This window comes from Penaeus vannamei, chromosome 11 (assembly GCF_042767895.1).
Source record: "Penaeus vannamei isolate JL-2024 chromosome 11, ASM4276789v1, whole genome shotgun sequence".
Classification (NCBI taxonomy): domain Eukaryota; kingdom Metazoa; phylum Arthropoda; class Malacostraca; order Decapoda; family Penaeidae; genus Penaeus; species Penaeus vannamei.
In genome coordinates, this window is record NC_091559.1 from 2006750 (window position 1) to 2023988 (window position 17239).

General features: G+C 36.5%; 2 protein-coding genes across 2 annotated transcripts; both read left to right on the forward strand.

The window, feature by feature from the left end:
• The first annotated feature begins 699 nt into the window (after positions 1 to 699).
• LOC138863135 (chondroitin proteoglycan 1-like) lies at positions 700 to 3003 on the forward strand. The gene is made up of 5 exons (XM_070126845.1): positions 700 to 1392; positions 2218 to 2252; positions 2384 to 2389; positions 2568 to 2735; positions 2907 to 3003. The coding sequence occupies exons 1-5, from the start codon at positions 700 to 702 to the stop codon at positions 3001 to 3003; spliced, it is 999 nt and encodes a 332-aa protein (XP_069982946.1).
• A 251-nt stretch (positions 3004 to 3254) lies between these two features.
• On the forward strand, positions 3255 to 10461 carry LOC138863136 (mucin-3A-like). The gene is made up of 14 exons (XM_070126847.1): positions 3255 to 3818; positions 4152 to 4174; positions 4311 to 4399; positions 4621 to 4626; positions 4805 to 4910; positions 5149 to 5590; positions 5723 to 5924; positions 7321 to 7763; positions 7833 to 8084; positions 8863 to 8968; positions 9158 to 9163; positions 9322 to 9490; positions 9666 to 9781; positions 10175 to 10461. Exons 1-14 carry the CDS (start codon positions 3255 to 3257, stop codon positions 10459 to 10461), a joined length of 2811 nt encoding a protein of 936 aa, XP_069982948.1.
• The last annotated feature ends 6778 nt before the right edge of the window (positions 10462 to 17239 follow it).

Consider the following 17239-nt stretch of genomic DNA (forward strand, 5'->3'; position numbering starts at 1 on the left):
TACTTATTGTGTGTTTCAATATACATACAGTACATTTTATTATCTATATAACATTTCATCTTATATACATTGCAATTCAATATACAGTATAGCTTTGTTTAGAATGAATTGGGTATTATTTGCATATGGAAATTATAAGAAAACTTTTTAATAATTGCTCACATGTAAAATAAGCTAATAGTTATTAATGGAGAATTATCAATAAATGTTGAGTTCATTCATAACCATTTCAATTCCCTCAAAGAAAATATTGCATTCATTACACATGCAACGCTCATTATTCATACAGCATTCATTATCGCAATTCACTATTCCGACCACATTGTGAATTTCCTTATAAATGTATGTTTCATAACATACACAACAGGTATTACATCATACTTATTGTGTGTTTCAATATACATACAGTACATTTTATTACCTATATAACATTTCATCTTATAAACATTGCAATTCAGTATACAGTATAGCTTTGTTTAGGATGAATTGGGAATTATTTGCATATAGAAATTGTAAGAAAACTTTTAAATAATTACTTGTGTAAAATAATCTTGGAAAAATAATGCTATGATTAGGTATTAGTTAGTGTTGAAATACCCTTGTGCCCGGTGACTTTGGGATGTAATTAGCTCTAGCCACAGATCTCACCTGTACACCCAAGTTCCCGTGCCATAAATTGGTATAAAAAGTCGTCACGCCATGTCTGAGCATAGTTCACCATTGAAACAGCTTGCCATAACAATCAGTATGAGTTTGAAGATGAAATCTTTGGTTCTTTTGACAGCTCTCTCTTTGCTTGCAATAAGCGAAGGACTTGAGCCAGACTTACCTGTCAAGGCGTGTCAAGAGGAATTTTCGTCTGTGTCTTTGACGAGTACTCGACTGCAAGTCAGCACTGTCGTCTCCACCGTCACTCTTCTGGATGTTGTACCTACCTATGTTAGCGTTACCACTACAGACTGTGTACCTTACGCTACTACTCACACAGAAACGGTATCCCAGTATCAGGCGCCGCAGCTGGCTTACTCCACACACTACGTCACCGACCTGAAGATAGAAGAGAAGAATCGGGCATACACGTATACCAGCTATCAACAAGAAACCATCAGCATTACTTCCTCGGCTACCCATCTTGAAGAGCACGTGACACAAGTTGTGGGGACAACTACTGCCACGGCTGTATCAACGGCATCTCTTGTCAAGACTGTGACCGCCTCCACTACAGCCACTCAAACATACACTCAAGTTGATGTGTTCACTTCTGTCACATACTTACCAGTATATTTAACGACGACCATGACTAACGCCTGGCCAATCCTCAAGACAGTTTATCAGACAGAGTACATTAAAGAAGCAGTTGATTACGTGACAACGGTTATTGAGACATCGACAGTATATCGTTGTCAAGACGCTAATAGTTATTAATGGAGGAATATCAATAAATGTTGCGTTCATTCATAAACCATTTCAATTCCCCCAAAGAAAATACAGCTTTCATTACACATTCGGCTTTCATTACACAATTAAAAAAAGGTTTTCTTATAATTTCTATTTGCAAATAATTCCCATTACGCATGCAGCATTCATTACACATGCAGCGTTCATTACAGTTTATCAGAGTACATTATGGAAGCAGTTGATTATGCGACAACGGTTATTGAAACATCTATATTATGTCATTGTCAAGACGCTAATAGTTATTAATGAAGAAATATTAATATATGTTTTAATTCGTAAACTTTTTAATTCCCTCAAAGAAAATACAGCATTCATTACACATGCAGCATTCATTACAACTGCAGCATTCATTACACATGCAACACTCATTATTCATACAGCATTCATTATCGCAATTTATTATTCCTACCACATTGTGAATTTCCTTATAAATGCATGTTCCATTACATAACATAACATCATAAATATCAGGTATTACATCATACTTATTGTATATTTCAATATACATACAGTATAATTTATTACCTATATAACATTTCATCTTATGTATATTGCAATTCAGTATACAGTATAGACTGGTTCGGTAACGCCTAGCAACCGCCCTTAGCAACGAGCACTTGGTGAACACAAACCCTCGTTCGTTCGAAAACAAATCTGAGAGTTTAATTCTTTGTGTGAAAATGCCAAGGAATTGTGTTGTCGTTGGTTGTTCGAACCACATGATGGGAAATACAGGTTTAACCTTTCATATATTTCCAGATCGCGAAAAGAAACCTGAATAATGGCAGTGATGGGTAGGCCTACAGGCCATGAAACGCACGGGCGCTGATGAAAGTGCTTGGACGCCTGGTGGAAAATGTTTACATCTGCTCAGAACATTTTACTAATCTACATATTAATAAATTACACCTTTTTCAAATTTCAGAGACAGGTAATTACTTTCAAACTCTTGTCTATCTACACTACCTATCAAGGCCAAACAAGATCAACATTGTCGACATTAGGTTTTGGCAGTAGTCATATATTCTGAAAAGCACAAGAGTAATTCTTTTATTTTCATTTTATTCTTTTTTTGTAATAAATTGATTTATCATAATTGATATTTACAGGCAAACCATCCCCGGATCCACTTCACTCAGACTTAACCCAAGTGCCTCCAAACACTGTCCATTAAATGAAAACAAACCAGGTATACGGTTCCCTGTTGCCTTTGTGTCTGAAATGTTTTATGGTCCAGCAGAAGAAACAAATGAAGAGGGCCTATCTCTTGCAATTCAGTATACAGTATATCTTTGTTTAGAATGAATTTGGGAATTATTTAAATATAGAAATTATAAGAAAACTTTTTGATAATTGCTTACTTGTGTAAAATAAACGCGAATATAATGCTATGATTAGGTATTAGTGTTGAAATACCCTTATGCCCGGTGACTTTGGGATGTAATTAGCTCTAGCTACAGATCTCACCTGTACACCCAAGTTCCCGTGCCACAAATTGGTATAAAAAGTCGCCACGCCATGTCTGAGCATAAGCCTCCAGGCTAGTACAGTGGTAACGTGTCGGCTTCTCATCCGAGGGGTCGGCGGTTCGCGCCCCGCCCAGACGCGAGAAGTTGCAATTGTCGCCCGGAGGTTACTGCTGTGGCTGGGCACCACGGTGGGTAAGGACTAAGCTCTGTCGCGTCAGCACTCGCTGACACACGTTGATCGAGTCGACATTAGTCGGCACAGGCCGGGCTTCCCCATAGCCCGGGCGAGGCTCAGCTTCGCATATCGGACTTATCCTTATCCTTATCATGTCTGAGCATAGTTCACCATTGAAACAGCTTGCCATAGCAATCAGTATGAGTTTTAACATGAAATCTTTGGTTCTTTGGACAGCTCTCTCTTTGCTTGCAATAAGCGAAGGACTTGAGCCAGACTTACCTGTGAAGGCGTGTCAAGAGGAATTTTCGTCTGTGTCTTTGACGAGTACTCGACTGCAAGTCAGCACTGTCGTCTCTACCGTCACTCTTCTGGATGTTGTACCTACCTATGTTAGCGTTACCACTACAGACTGTGTACCTTACGCTATTACTTACACAGAAACGGTATCCCAATATCAGGCGCCGCAGCTGGCTTACTCCACACACTACGTCACCGACCTGAAGATCACCGAGAAGAATCGGGCATACACGTATACCATCTATCAACAAGAAACCATCAGCATTACTTACTCGGCTACCCATCTTGAAGAGCACGTGACACAAGTTGTGGGGACAACTACTGCCACGGCTGTATCAACGGCATCTCTTGTCAAGACTGTGACCGCCTCCACTACAGCCACTCAAACATACACTCAAGTTGATGTGTTCACTTCTGTCACATACTTACCAGTATATTTAACGACGACCATGACTAACGCTTGGCCAATCCTCAAGACAGTTTATCAGACAGAGTACATTAAGGAAGCAGTTGATTATGTGACAACGGTTATTGAGACATCGACAGTATATCATTGCCAAGACGCTAATAGTTATTAATGGAGAAATATAAATAAATGTTGAGTTCATTCATAAACCATTTCAATTCCCTCAAAGAATATACAGCATTCATTACACATGCAACACTCATTATTCATACAGCATTCATTATCGCAATTTATTATTCCTAACACATTGTGAATTTCCTTAGAAGTGCATGTTTCATTACAGAACATAACCATCATAAATATCAGGTATTACATCATACTTATTGTATATTTCAATATACATACAGTATATTTTATTGCGTATATAACATTTCATTTTATGTATATTGCAATTCAGTATACAGTATAGACTGATTCGGTAACGCCTAGTAACCGCCCCTAGCAACGAGCACTTGGTGAACACAAACCCTCGTTCGTTCGAAAACAAATCTGAGAATTCTTTGTGTGAAAATGCCAAGGAATTGTGTTGCCGTTGGTTGTTCGAACCACATGATGGGAAATACAGGTTTAACCTTTCATATATTTCCAGATCGCGAAAAGAAACCTGAATAATGGCAGTGATGGGTAGGCCTACAGGCCATGAAACGCACGGGCGCTGATGAAAGTGCTTGGGCGCCTGGTGGAAAATGTTTACATCTGCTCAGAACATTTTATTGATCTACACATTAATATATTACACCTTAAAATTTCAGAGACAGGTAATTACTTTCAAACTCTTGTCTATCTACACTACCTATCAAGGCCAAACAAGATCAACATTGTCGAAATTAGGTTTTGGCAGTAGTCATATATTCTAAAAAGCACAAAAGTAATTCATTTATTTTCATTTTATTCCTTTTTTGTAATAAATTGATTTATCATAATTGATATTTACAGGCAAACCATCCCCGGATCCACTTCACCCAGACTTTATCCCAAGTGCCTCCAAACACTGTCCATTAAATGAAAACAAACCAGGTATACGGTTGCCAGTTGCCTTTGTGTCTGAAATGTTTTATGGTCCAGCAGAAGAAACAAATGAAGAGGGCCTATCTCTTCCAATTCAGCATACAGTATATCTTTGTTTAGAATGAATTTGGGAATTATTTAAATATAGAAATTATAAGAAAACTTTTTGATAATTGCTTACTTGTGTAAAATAAACGCGAATATAATGCTATGATTAGGTATTAGTCAGTGTTGAAATACCCTTGTGCCCGGTGACTTTGGGATGTAATTAGCTCTAGCTACAGATCTCACCTGTACACCCAAGTTCCCGTGCCACAAATTGGTATAAAAAGTCGTCACGCCATGTCTGAGCATAGTTCACCATTGAAACAACTTGCCATAACAATCAGTATGAGTTTGAACATGAAATCTTTGTTGGTTTGGACAGCTCTCTCTTTACTTGCAATAAGCGAAGGACTTGACCCAGACTTACCTGTCAAGGCGTGTCAAGAGGAATTTTCGTCTGTGTCTTTGACGAGTACTCGACTGCAAGTCAGCGTTGTCGTCTCCACCGTCACTCTTCTGGATGTTGTACCTACCTATATTAGCGTTACCACTACAGAGTGTATACCTTACGCTGTTACTCACACAGAAACGGTATCCCAATATCAGGCGCCGCAGCTGGCTTACTCCACACACTACGTCACCGACCTGAAGATCACCGAGAAGAATCGGGCATACACGTATACCAGCTATCAACAAGAAACCATCAGCATTACTTACTCGGCTACCCATCTTGAAGAGCACGTGACACGAGTTGTGGGGACAACTACTGCCACGGCTGTATCAACGGCATCTGTTGTGAAGACTGTGACCGCCTCCACTACAGCCACTCAAACATACACTCAAGTTGATGTGTTCACTTCTGTCACGTACTTACCAGTGTATTTAACGACGACCATGACTAACGCCTGGCCAATCCTCAAGACAGTTTATCAGACTGAGTACATTAAGGAAGCAGTTGATTACGTGACAACGGTTATTGAGACATCGACAGTATATCGAGATTGTAATGTCGGTTACGGTTATTAACCGAAGAATACCAATAAACCTTTTCGTTCATCCAGAAGCTATTTGAATTACCTTAACGAAATTGTATAATCAGACTATCAGCATCTGCTGTAGCACTCTTGTCCCCAGAGACTTTCTGATGGAATTATCACCTATCAATCACCACAAAACTACTTTAGTTGTTTTATCAACTAAAATACCAGATATAATATCAATTAAGCGCTATCCCAGAAATGTTTGCTTAATATTTGGCGGACCCAATGATAGAAAGCGGACAAATGGCAACACATCTTGAAGGCGGGAAAATGAATATAAACAGCCTGTCCCCTCGGTTCTAAGATTCGTGGTTGCTTGTTTCATGTAGTCATTGCGATGGAATATTAGTCTTTCATCACAGGATTTATCATTTTCTTAAGGTATCGAAACTCATGTGATTCTCATAGATCGTTCTTGCTCAGGATAAAACTCTCACTCATTCTCTCTCTTTCGTGCGTGTTTTGTGAATGACATCTGAACGTGGGCCCAGATTAAGGTAGGAAATATGATCTTACTTGTTCATGGCAGGCGTCACGAACAGAGAAGACGCAGTGTTTACAGAGATGGTGTTAGACTTCTAAAGATCTTTCGTAAGTCAGATGAATGTTTTTGCAAATTGTGACCGTCTAAGAGTCAGTAAAGCAAAAATACGACAAATAAAAGTCTAATTATCAAATGGTTGCATCATATCCAGTGATAATTCCATTTGTAAATAAAAGATCCCAATGAACTGTTTATTTTGGCCTTTAATGAACGAACAGTCGGTAAAGTTGAAAAGTAGGCGAGGGTTTTGAAGTAACAAAAGTGACACAAGGCCGCTGCTCTCTGGCCGAGGACGTTTCCCTGGTTCCCCGTCACGAATGTCCGGTAACCAAAGTGACTTCCTACTTCATCAGGTGTCCCTTTCTCTCATCTCTTCACTTCTCGCTCTCTTTTTTTCTCCCTTTTCTCTTCTCAGCACTTCTATTCCTGCATACCAGTAATTGCAGAAGAAAGGGAGAGGAGGGGGAGGGGTAGGGTGGTAGAAAGAGAGGAAGATGGTGCATAATAATAATGAATGAATGTTTCATTACATAACATAACCATCATAAATATCAGGTATTACATCATACTTATTGTATGTTTCAATATACATACAGTACATTTTATTACCTATATAACATTTCATCTTATATATATTGCAATCCAGTATACAGTATAGCATTGCTTAGAATGAATTGGGAATTATTTATATATAGAAGTTATAAGAAAACTTTTTAATAAATGCTTACTTGTGTAAACTAAACGCGAATATAATGCTATGATTAGGTATTAGTGTTGAAATACCCTTGTGCCCGGTGACTTTGGGATGTAATTAGCTCTAGCTACAGATCTCACACTGTATACCCAAGTTCCCGTGACACAGTTTGGTATAAAAAGTCGTCACGCCATGTCTGAGCATAGTTCACCATTGAAACAGCTTGCCATAACAATCAGTATGAGTTTGAACATGAAATCTTTGGTGCTTTGGACAGCTCTCTTTTTGCTTGCAACAAGCGAAGGACTTGAGCCAGACTTACCTGTGAAGGCGTGTCAAGAGGAATTTTCGTCTGTGTCTTTGACGAGTACTCGACTGCAAGTCAGCACTGTCGTCTCCACGGTCACTCTTCTGGATGTTGTACCTACCTATGTTAGCGTTACCACTACGGACTGTGTACCTTACGCTATTACTCACACAGAAACGGTATCCCAGTATCAGGCGCCGCAGCTGGCTTACTCCACACACTACGTCACCGACCTGAAGATCACCGAGAAGAATCGGGCATACACGTATACCAGCTATCAACAAGAAACCATCAGCATTACTTACTCGGCTACCCATCTTGAAGAGCACGTGACACAAGTTGTGGGGACAACTACTGCCACGGCTGTATCGACGGCATCTCTTGTCAAGACTGTGACCGCCTCCACTACAGCCACTCAAACATACACTCAAGTTGATGTGTTCACTTCTGTCACATACTTACCAGTATATTTAACGACGACCATGACTAACGCCTGGCCAATCCTCAAGACAGTTTATCAGACAGAGTACATTAAGGAAGCGGTTGATTACGTGACAACGGTTATTGAGACATCGACAGTATATCGTTGTCAAGACGCTAATAGTTATTAATGGAGGAATATTAATAAATGTTGAGTTCAGTCATAAACCATGTCAATTTCCTATAAGAAAATTCAGCATTCATTACACATGCAACATTCATTACACATGGAACACTCATTATTCATACAGCATTCATTATCGCAATTTATTCCTACCACATTCTGTATTTCCTTATAAATATATGTTTCATTACATAACAAAACCCCCATACATATCATGTTATTACTTATATAACATTTCATATATATATTGCAATTCAGTATACAGTATATCTTTGTTTAGAACGATTTGAAAATTATTTACATATGGAAATTATAAGAAAACTTTTAAATAATTGCTTACTTGTGTAAAATAAGCTAATAGTTATTAATGGAGAATTATCAATAAATGTTGAGTTCATTCATAAACCATTTCAATTACCTCAAAGAAAATGCAGCATTGATTACACATGCAGCATTGATTACACATGCAGCATTGATTACACATGCAGCATTCATTACACATGCAACACTCATTATTCATACAGCATTCATTATCGCAATTTATTATTCCTACCACATTTTGTATTTCCTTATAACTGTATGTTTCATTACATAACATAACCCTCATACATATCAGGTATTACATCATACTTATTGTATATTTCAGTATACATACAGTATATTTTATTACCTATATAACATTTCATCTTATATATATTGCAATTCAGTATACAGTATAGACTGATTCGGCAACGCCTAGCAACCGCCCTTAGCAACGAGCACTTGGTGAACACAAATCTGAGAGTTTAATTCTTTGTGTGAAAATGCCAAGGAATTGTGTTGTCGTTGGTTGTTCGAACCACATGATGGGAAATACAGGTTTAACCTTTCATATATTTCCAGATCGCGAAAAGAAACCTGAAAAATGGCAGTGATGGGTAGGCCTACAGGCCATGAAACGCACGGGCGCTGATGAAAGTGCTTGGACGCCTGGTGGAAAATGTTTACATCTGCTTAGAACATTTTATTGATCTACATATTAATATATTACACCTTTTCAAATTTCAGAGACAGGTAATTACTTTCAAACTCTTGTTTATCTACACTACCTATCAAGGCCAAACAAGATCAACATTGTCGACATTAGGTTTTGGCAGTACAAAAGTAATTCTTTTATTTTCATTTTATTCCTTTTTTGTAATAAATTGATTTATCATAATTGATATTTACAGGCAAACCATCCCCGGATCCACTTCACCCAGACTTTATCCCAAATGCCTCCAAACACTGTCCATTAAATGAAAACAAACCAGTTATACGGTTCCCTGTTGCCTTTGTGTCTGAAATGTTTTATGGTCCAGCAGAAGAAACAAATGAAGAGGGCCTATCTCTTCCAATTCAGTATACAGTATATCTTTGTTTAGAATGAATTTGGGAATTATTTAAATATAGAAATTATAAGAAAACTTTTTGATAATTGCTCACTTGTGTAAAATAAACGCGAATATAATGCTATGATTAGGTATTAGTCAGTGTTGAAATACCCTTGTGCCCGGTGACTTTGGGATGTAATTAGCTCTAGTTACAGATCTCACCTGTATACCCAAGTTCCCGTGACACAAATTGGTATAAAAAGTCGTCACGCCATGTCTGAGCATAGTTCACCATTGAAACAGCTTGCCATAACAATCAGTATGAGTTTTAACATGAAATCTTTGTTTTTTTGGACAGCTCTCTCTTTGCTTGCAATAAGCGAAGGACTTGAGCCAGACTTACCTGTGAAGGCGTGTCAAGAGGAATTTTCGTCTTTGTCTTTGACGAGTACTCGACTGCAAGTCAGCACTGTCGTCTCCACCGTCACTCTTCTGGATGTTATACCTACCTATGTTAGTATTACCACTACGGACTGTGTACCTTACGCTATTACTCACACGGAAACGGTATCCCTGTATCAGGCGCCGCAGCTGGCTTACTCCACACACTACGTCACCGACCTGAAGATCACCGAGAAGAATCGGGCATACACGTATACCAGCTATCAACAAGAAACCATCAGCATTACTTACTCGGCTACCCATCTTGAAGAGCACGTGACACAAGTTGTGGGTACAACTACTGCCACGGCTGTATCAACGGCATCTCTTGTCAAGATTGTGACCGCATCCACTACAGCCACTCAAACATACACTCAAGTTGATGTGTTCACTTCTGTCACATACTTACCAGTATATTTAACGACGACCATGACTAACGCCTGGCCAATCCTCAAGACAGTTTATCAGACAGAGTACATTAAGGAAGCAGTTGATTACGTGACAACGGTTATTGAGACATCGACAGTATATCATTGTCAAGACGCTAATAGTTATTAATGGAGAAATATCAATAAATGTTGAGTTCATTCATAAACCATTTCAATTCCCTCATAGAAAATGGTTGCAGTAGCTATGACGATCAATGTTTACGGAAGAAAGATTTTCCATACATTTACACTGCGTATTTCTGTATACATACGCTTCATTTCATTATCTACAATTGCATTTATCTATCTATCACACTGACACATAACTATAATTAAATATATTGCTCATTCACTGCGTAGCAAAAAATCGTTATGCATACCACTGTCACATTCATTTTCATAATTTATTATGCCTACCACGTTGTGTATTTCCTTATATTGCATTACATAATATATACCTCATTATACATATCAGATATTGCATCATACTTATTGCATGTTTCACTATACGTACTGTTCATTTCATTGCCTATACGACACATTTCGTAATACATATATTGTAATTCAGTATGCAGAATATCTTCGTGTTTAGAATGAATAGGAAATTATTTGCATATAGATATTATAAGAAAAACTTTTTTAATAATTGCTTTCTTTTGTAAATCAAACTTACGAACATTATACATACAACATTCATTATACATGCGATTGTTGTCGCATTACATTTTACATAATTGCAAGCTATTATACCTACCACATTGTGTAACTAAGTCATACTGCACATTCATTATATGTAACAGTAATTCGTTATACAGTCAACATCAATTATACGTACAACATACAACATTCTTTATACATTCAACATCCATTATACGTACAACATACAACATTCTTTATACATACAACATCCATTATACGTACAACATACAACATTCTTTATACATTCAACATCCATTATACGTACAACATACATTCTTTATACATTCAACATCCATTATACGTACAACATACAACATTCTTTATACATACAACATCCATTATACGTACAACATACAACATTCTTTATACATTCAACATCCATTATACGTACAACATACATTCTTTATACATACAACATCCATGATATGTACAACATACAACATTCTTTATACATACAACATTCTTTATACATACAACATTCTTTATACATACAACATTCTTTATACATACAACATTCTTTATACATACAACATTCTTTATACATACAACATTCTTTATACATACAACATTCTTTATACATACAACATTCTTTATACATAGAACATTCTTTATACATAGAACATTCTTTATACATAGAACATTCTTTATACATAGAACATTCTTTATACATAGAACATTCTTTATACATAGAACATTCTTTATACATAGAACATTCTTTATACATAGAACATTCTTTATACATAGAACATTCTTTATACATAGAACATTCTTTATACATAGAACATTCTTTATACATAGAACATTCTTTATACATAGAACATTCTTTATACATAGAACATTCTTTATACATAGAACATTCTTTATACATAGAACATTCTTTATACATAGAACATTCTTTATACATAGAACATTCTTTATACATAGAACATTCTTTATACATAGAACATTCTTTATACATAGAACATTCTTTATACATAGAACATTCTTTATACATAGAACATTCTTTATACATAGAACATTCTTTATACATAGAACATTCTTTATACATAGAACATTCTTTATACATAGAACATTCTTTATACATAGAACATTCTTTATACATAGAACATTCTTTATACATAGAACATTCTTTATACATAGAACATTCTTTATACATAGAACATTCTTTATACATAGAACATTCTTTATACATAGAACATTCTTTATACATAGAACATTCTTTATACATAGAACATTCTTTATACATAGAACATTCTTTATACATGCAACATTCATTATACGTACATTAATTATACCTACATTCATCATACCTAAATTTATCATATAAATACTGTGCATTTCATTACATAAAAATACTTAATTATACATATCAGATATTACATCATACTTATTGCATGTTTCACTATTCATACAGTACATTTCATTTCCTATACAACATATTTCGTCATACATATATGGTAATTCAGTATACAGCATACCTTTGTGTTTATAATGAATAGAAAATTATTTGCATATAGAAATTATAAGAAAAACTTTTTAATAATTGCTTACTTTTGTAAGACAAACTTGTGTTCATTTTCTTAAGATGAGGTATTAGTCCATGTTGAAATACCCTTGTCCCCGGTGACTTTGGGATGTAATTAGCTCTAGCTACAGATCTCACCTGTATACCCAAGTTCCCGTCTCACAATTGGTATAAAAAGTCGTCACGCCATGTCTGAGCATAGTTCACCATTGAAACAGCTTGCCATAACAATCAGTATGAGTTTCAATATGAAGTCTTTGCTCCTCTGGACAGCTCTCTCTTTGCTTGCAGTAAGCGAAGGACTTGAGCCAGACTTACCTGTGAAGGCGTGTCAAGAGGAATTTTCGTCTGTGTCTTTGACGAGTACTCGACTGCAAGTCAGCACTGTCGTCTCCACCGTCACTCTCCTGGATGTTGTACCTACCTATATTAGCGTTACCACTACGGACTGTGTACCTTACTTTATTACCCACACGGAAACGGTATCCCAGTATCAGGCGCCGCAGCTGGCTTACTCCACACACTACGTCACCGACCTGAAGATCACCGAGAAGAATCGGGCATACACGTATACCAGCTATCAACAAGAAACCATCAGCATTACTTACTCGGCTACCCATCTTGAAGAGCACGTGACACAAGTTGTGGGGACAACTACTGCCACGGCTGTATCGACGGCATCTCTTGTTAAGACTGTGACCGCCTCCACTACAGCCACTCAAACATACACTCAAGTTGATATGTTCACTTCTGTCACATACTTACCAGTATATTTAACGACGACCATGACTAACGCCTGGCCAATCCTCAAGACAGTTTATCAGACAGAGTACATTAAGGAAGCAGTTGAATACGTGACAATGGTTATTGAGACATCGACAGTATATCGTTGTCAAGACGCTAATAGTTATTAATGGAGAAATATCAATAAATATTGAATTTAGTCATAAACCATTTCAATTCCCTCAAAGAAAATACATCATTCTTTACACATGAAAGATTCATTACACATGAAAGATTCATTACACATGAAAGATTCATTACACATGAAAGATTCATTACACATGCAGCATTCATTACACATGCAACACTCATTATTCATACAGCATTCATTTTCGCAATTGTGAATTTCCTTATAAATATGTTGCACTACATAACATAACCATCATACATATCAGGTATTACATCATACTTATTGTATGTTTCTTATGAATAAATGTTGAGTTCATTCATAAACCATTTCAATTCCCTCAGACAAAATATAGCATTCATTGCACATACAACATTCATTACACAACCAGCATTTATTAAACATGCAACACTCATTATTCATACAGCATTCGTTATCGCAATTTATTATTTCTACCACATTGTGTATTTCCTTATAAATGTATGTTTCATTACATAACCCTCATACATATCATGTATTACATGAGACATCGACAGTATATCATTGTCAAGACGCTAATAGTTATTAATGGAAAAATATCAATAAATGTTTTAATTCATAACCCATTTCAATTCCCTCAAAGAAAATACAGCATTACACATACAGCCTCCAGGCTAGTACAGTGGTAACGTATCGGCTTCTCACCCGAGGAGTCGCCGGTTCGCGCCCCGCCCAGGCGCGAGAAGTTGCAATTGTCGGAGGTTACTGCTGTGGCTGGGCACCACGGTGGGTAAGGACAAAGCTCTGTCGCGTCAGCACTTGCTGACACACGTTGATCGAGTCGGCATTTGTCGGCACAGGCCGGGCTTCCCCATAGTATACAGTAAATCTATGTTTAGAATGAATTGCTTACTTGTGTAAAATAAGCTAATAGTTTTTAATGGAGAATTATCAATAAATGTTGAGTTCATTCATAAACCATTTCAATTCCCCCAAACAAAATATAGTATTCATTACACATGCAACACTCATTATTCATACAGCAATCATTTTCGCAATTGTGAATTTCCTTAAAAATATGTTTCATTACATAACATAACCATCATACATATCAGGTATTACATCACACTTATTGTATGTTTCAATATACATACAGTACATTTTACCTATATAACATTTCATATATATATTGCAATTCAGTATACAGTATAGCTTTGTTTAGTATGAATTGGGAATTATTTGCATATAGAAATTATAAGAAAACTTTTTAATTGCTTACTTGTAAAATAAGCTAATAGTAATGGAGAATTATGAATAAATGTTGAGTTCATTCATAAACCATTTCAATTCCCCCAAAGAAAATATAGCATTCATTACACCTGTAGCATTCATTACACATGCATCACTCATTATTCATACAGCATTCATTATCGCAATTTATTATTCCTACCACATTGTGAATTTCCTTATAAATGCATGTTTCACTACATAACATAACCATCATAAATATCAGGTATTACATCATACTTATTGTATATTTCAATATACATACAGCATATTTTATTTCCTATATAACATTTAATCTTATATATATTGCAATTCAGTATACAGTATAGACTGATTCGGTAACGCCTAGCAACCGCCCCTAGCAACGAGCACTTGGTGAACACAAACCCTCGTTCGTTCGAAAAAAATCTGAAAATTTAATTCTTTGTGTGAAAATGCCAAGGAATTGTGTTGTCGTTGATTGTTCGAACCACTTGATGGGAAACACAGGTTTAACCTTTCATATATTTCCAGATCGCGAAAAGAAACCTGAATAATGGAAGCGATGGGTAGGCCTACAGGCCATGAAACGCACGGGCGCTGATGAAAGTGCTTGGACGCCTGGTGGAAAATGTTTACATCTGCTCAGAACATTTTATTGATCTACATATTAATATATTACACTTTCTTAAAATTTTAGAGACAGGTAATTACTTTCAAACTCTTGTCTATCTACACTACCTATCAAGGCCAAACAAGATCAACATTGTCGACATTAGGCTTTGGCAGTAGTCATATATTCTAAAAAGCACAAAAGTAATTCTTTTTTTTCATTTTATTCTTTTTTTTGTAATAAATTGATTTATCATAAATGATATTTACAGGCAAACCATCCCCGGATCCACTTCACCCAGACTTTATCCCAAGTGCCTCCAAACACTGTCCATTAAATGAAAACAAACCAGGTATACGGTTCCCTGTTGCCTTTGTGTCTGAAATGTCTTATGGTCCAGCAGAAGAAACAAATGAAGAGGGCCTATCTCTTGAGGTCAAATTATTGAGCAAGAAAAATGCATTGTGCGCTTTTAGGCCTATACGTGACTTCATTGTCTCCTTTGTATAAACACCTAGTAAATGGGAAGAAAAATACCCTTTATAGCTAAACGACATACATTACTGTAGCAAATTATGTTATCATATAATTATCATTATCATCTGCTTTATTGATCGAATAGTCGAAGATGTCAGAATATTCAATTTCAGGTCATTTCAAAGGATCGTCGATCCAGATTTCGGCGTGAGTACTCTTTCAGCTACACAGCTTCTAGTTTTGCTTCATATCACCTTTTCGCTTCTGTTTTTGAAGAATCAAAGAATTCATACGCCATTTTCTTTCACGATGATAGCGAGGGATCTGCGAGCGACGGGTTTGTTTTCACCAAGTGGAATGGCGACTCCGACTCGTGACGTCACACCGAAGCGGTCTATAGCTTTCTTTAGAATGAATTGGGAATTATTTGCATATAGATATTATAAGAAAACTTTTTAATAATTGCTTACTTGTGTAAAATAAGCTAATAGTTATTAATGGAGAATTATCAATAAATGTTGAGTTCATTCATAAACCATTTCAAATCCCTCAAAAAAATATAGCATTCATTACACATGCAACACTCATTATTCACACAGCAATCATTATCGCAATTTATTATTCCTACCGCATTGTGCATTTCTTTATAAATGCATGTTTCAGTACTTAACATAACCCTCATACATATCAGGTATTACATCATACTTATTGTATGTATCAATATATTACCTATATAACATTTCATCTTATATATATTGCAGTTCAGTATACAGTATAGCTTTGTTTAGAATGAATTTGGGAATTATTTGCATATAGAAATTATAATTTTTTTAAACAACTGCTTACTTGTGTAAAATAATCTTGCGAATTTGACGCTATGATTAGGTATTAGTGTTGAAACACCCTTGTGCCCGGTGACTTTGGGATGTAATTAGCTCTAGCTACAGATCTCACCTGTACACCCAAGTTCCCGTGCCACAGATTGGTATAAAAAGTCATCACGCCATGTCTGAGCATAGTTCACCATTGAAACAGCTTGCCATAACAATCAGTATGAGTTTTAACATGAAATCTTTGGTTCTTTGGACAGCTCTCTCTTTGCTTGCAATAAGCGAAGGACTTGAGCCAGACTTACCTGTGAAGGCGTGTCAAGAGGAATTTTCGTCTGTGTCTTTGACGAGTACTCGACTGCAAGTCAGCACTGTCGTCTCTACCGTCACTCTTCTGGATGTTGTACCTACCTATGTTAGCGTTACCACTACAGACTGTGTACCTTACGCTATTACTTACACAGAAACGGTATCCCAATATCAGGCGCCGCAGCTGGCTTACTCCACACACTACGTCACCGACCTGAAGATCACCGAGAAGAATCGGGCATACACGTATACCATCTATCAACAAGAAACCATCAGCATTACTTACTCGGCTACCCATCT

Coding starts and splice junctions, on each gene's coding strand:
- LOC138863135 (XM_070126845.1), top strand. CDS start 700: ATGTCTGAGCATAGTTCACCATTGAAACAGCTTGCCATAACAATCAGT. Junction 1,393..2,217: donor CGGTTATTGAGACATCGACA/GTATATCGTTGT, acceptor ATATATTTCCAG/ATCGCGAAAAGAAACCTGAA. Junction 2,736..2,906: donor GGCCTATCTCTTGCAATTCA/GTATACAGTATA, acceptor GGATGTAATTAG/CTCTAGCTACAGATCTCACC.
- LOC138863136 (XM_070126847.1), top strand. CDS start 3,255: ATGTCTGAGCATAGTTCACCATTGAAACAGCTTGCCATAGCAATCAGT. Junction 8,085..8,862: donor CGGTTATTGAGACATCGACA/GTATATCGTTGT, acceptor AACCGCCCTTAG/CAACGAGCACTTGGTGAACA. Junction 9,491..9,665: donor GGCCTATCTCTTCCAATTCA/GTATACAGTATA, acceptor GGATGTAATTAG/CTCTAGTTACAGATCTCACC.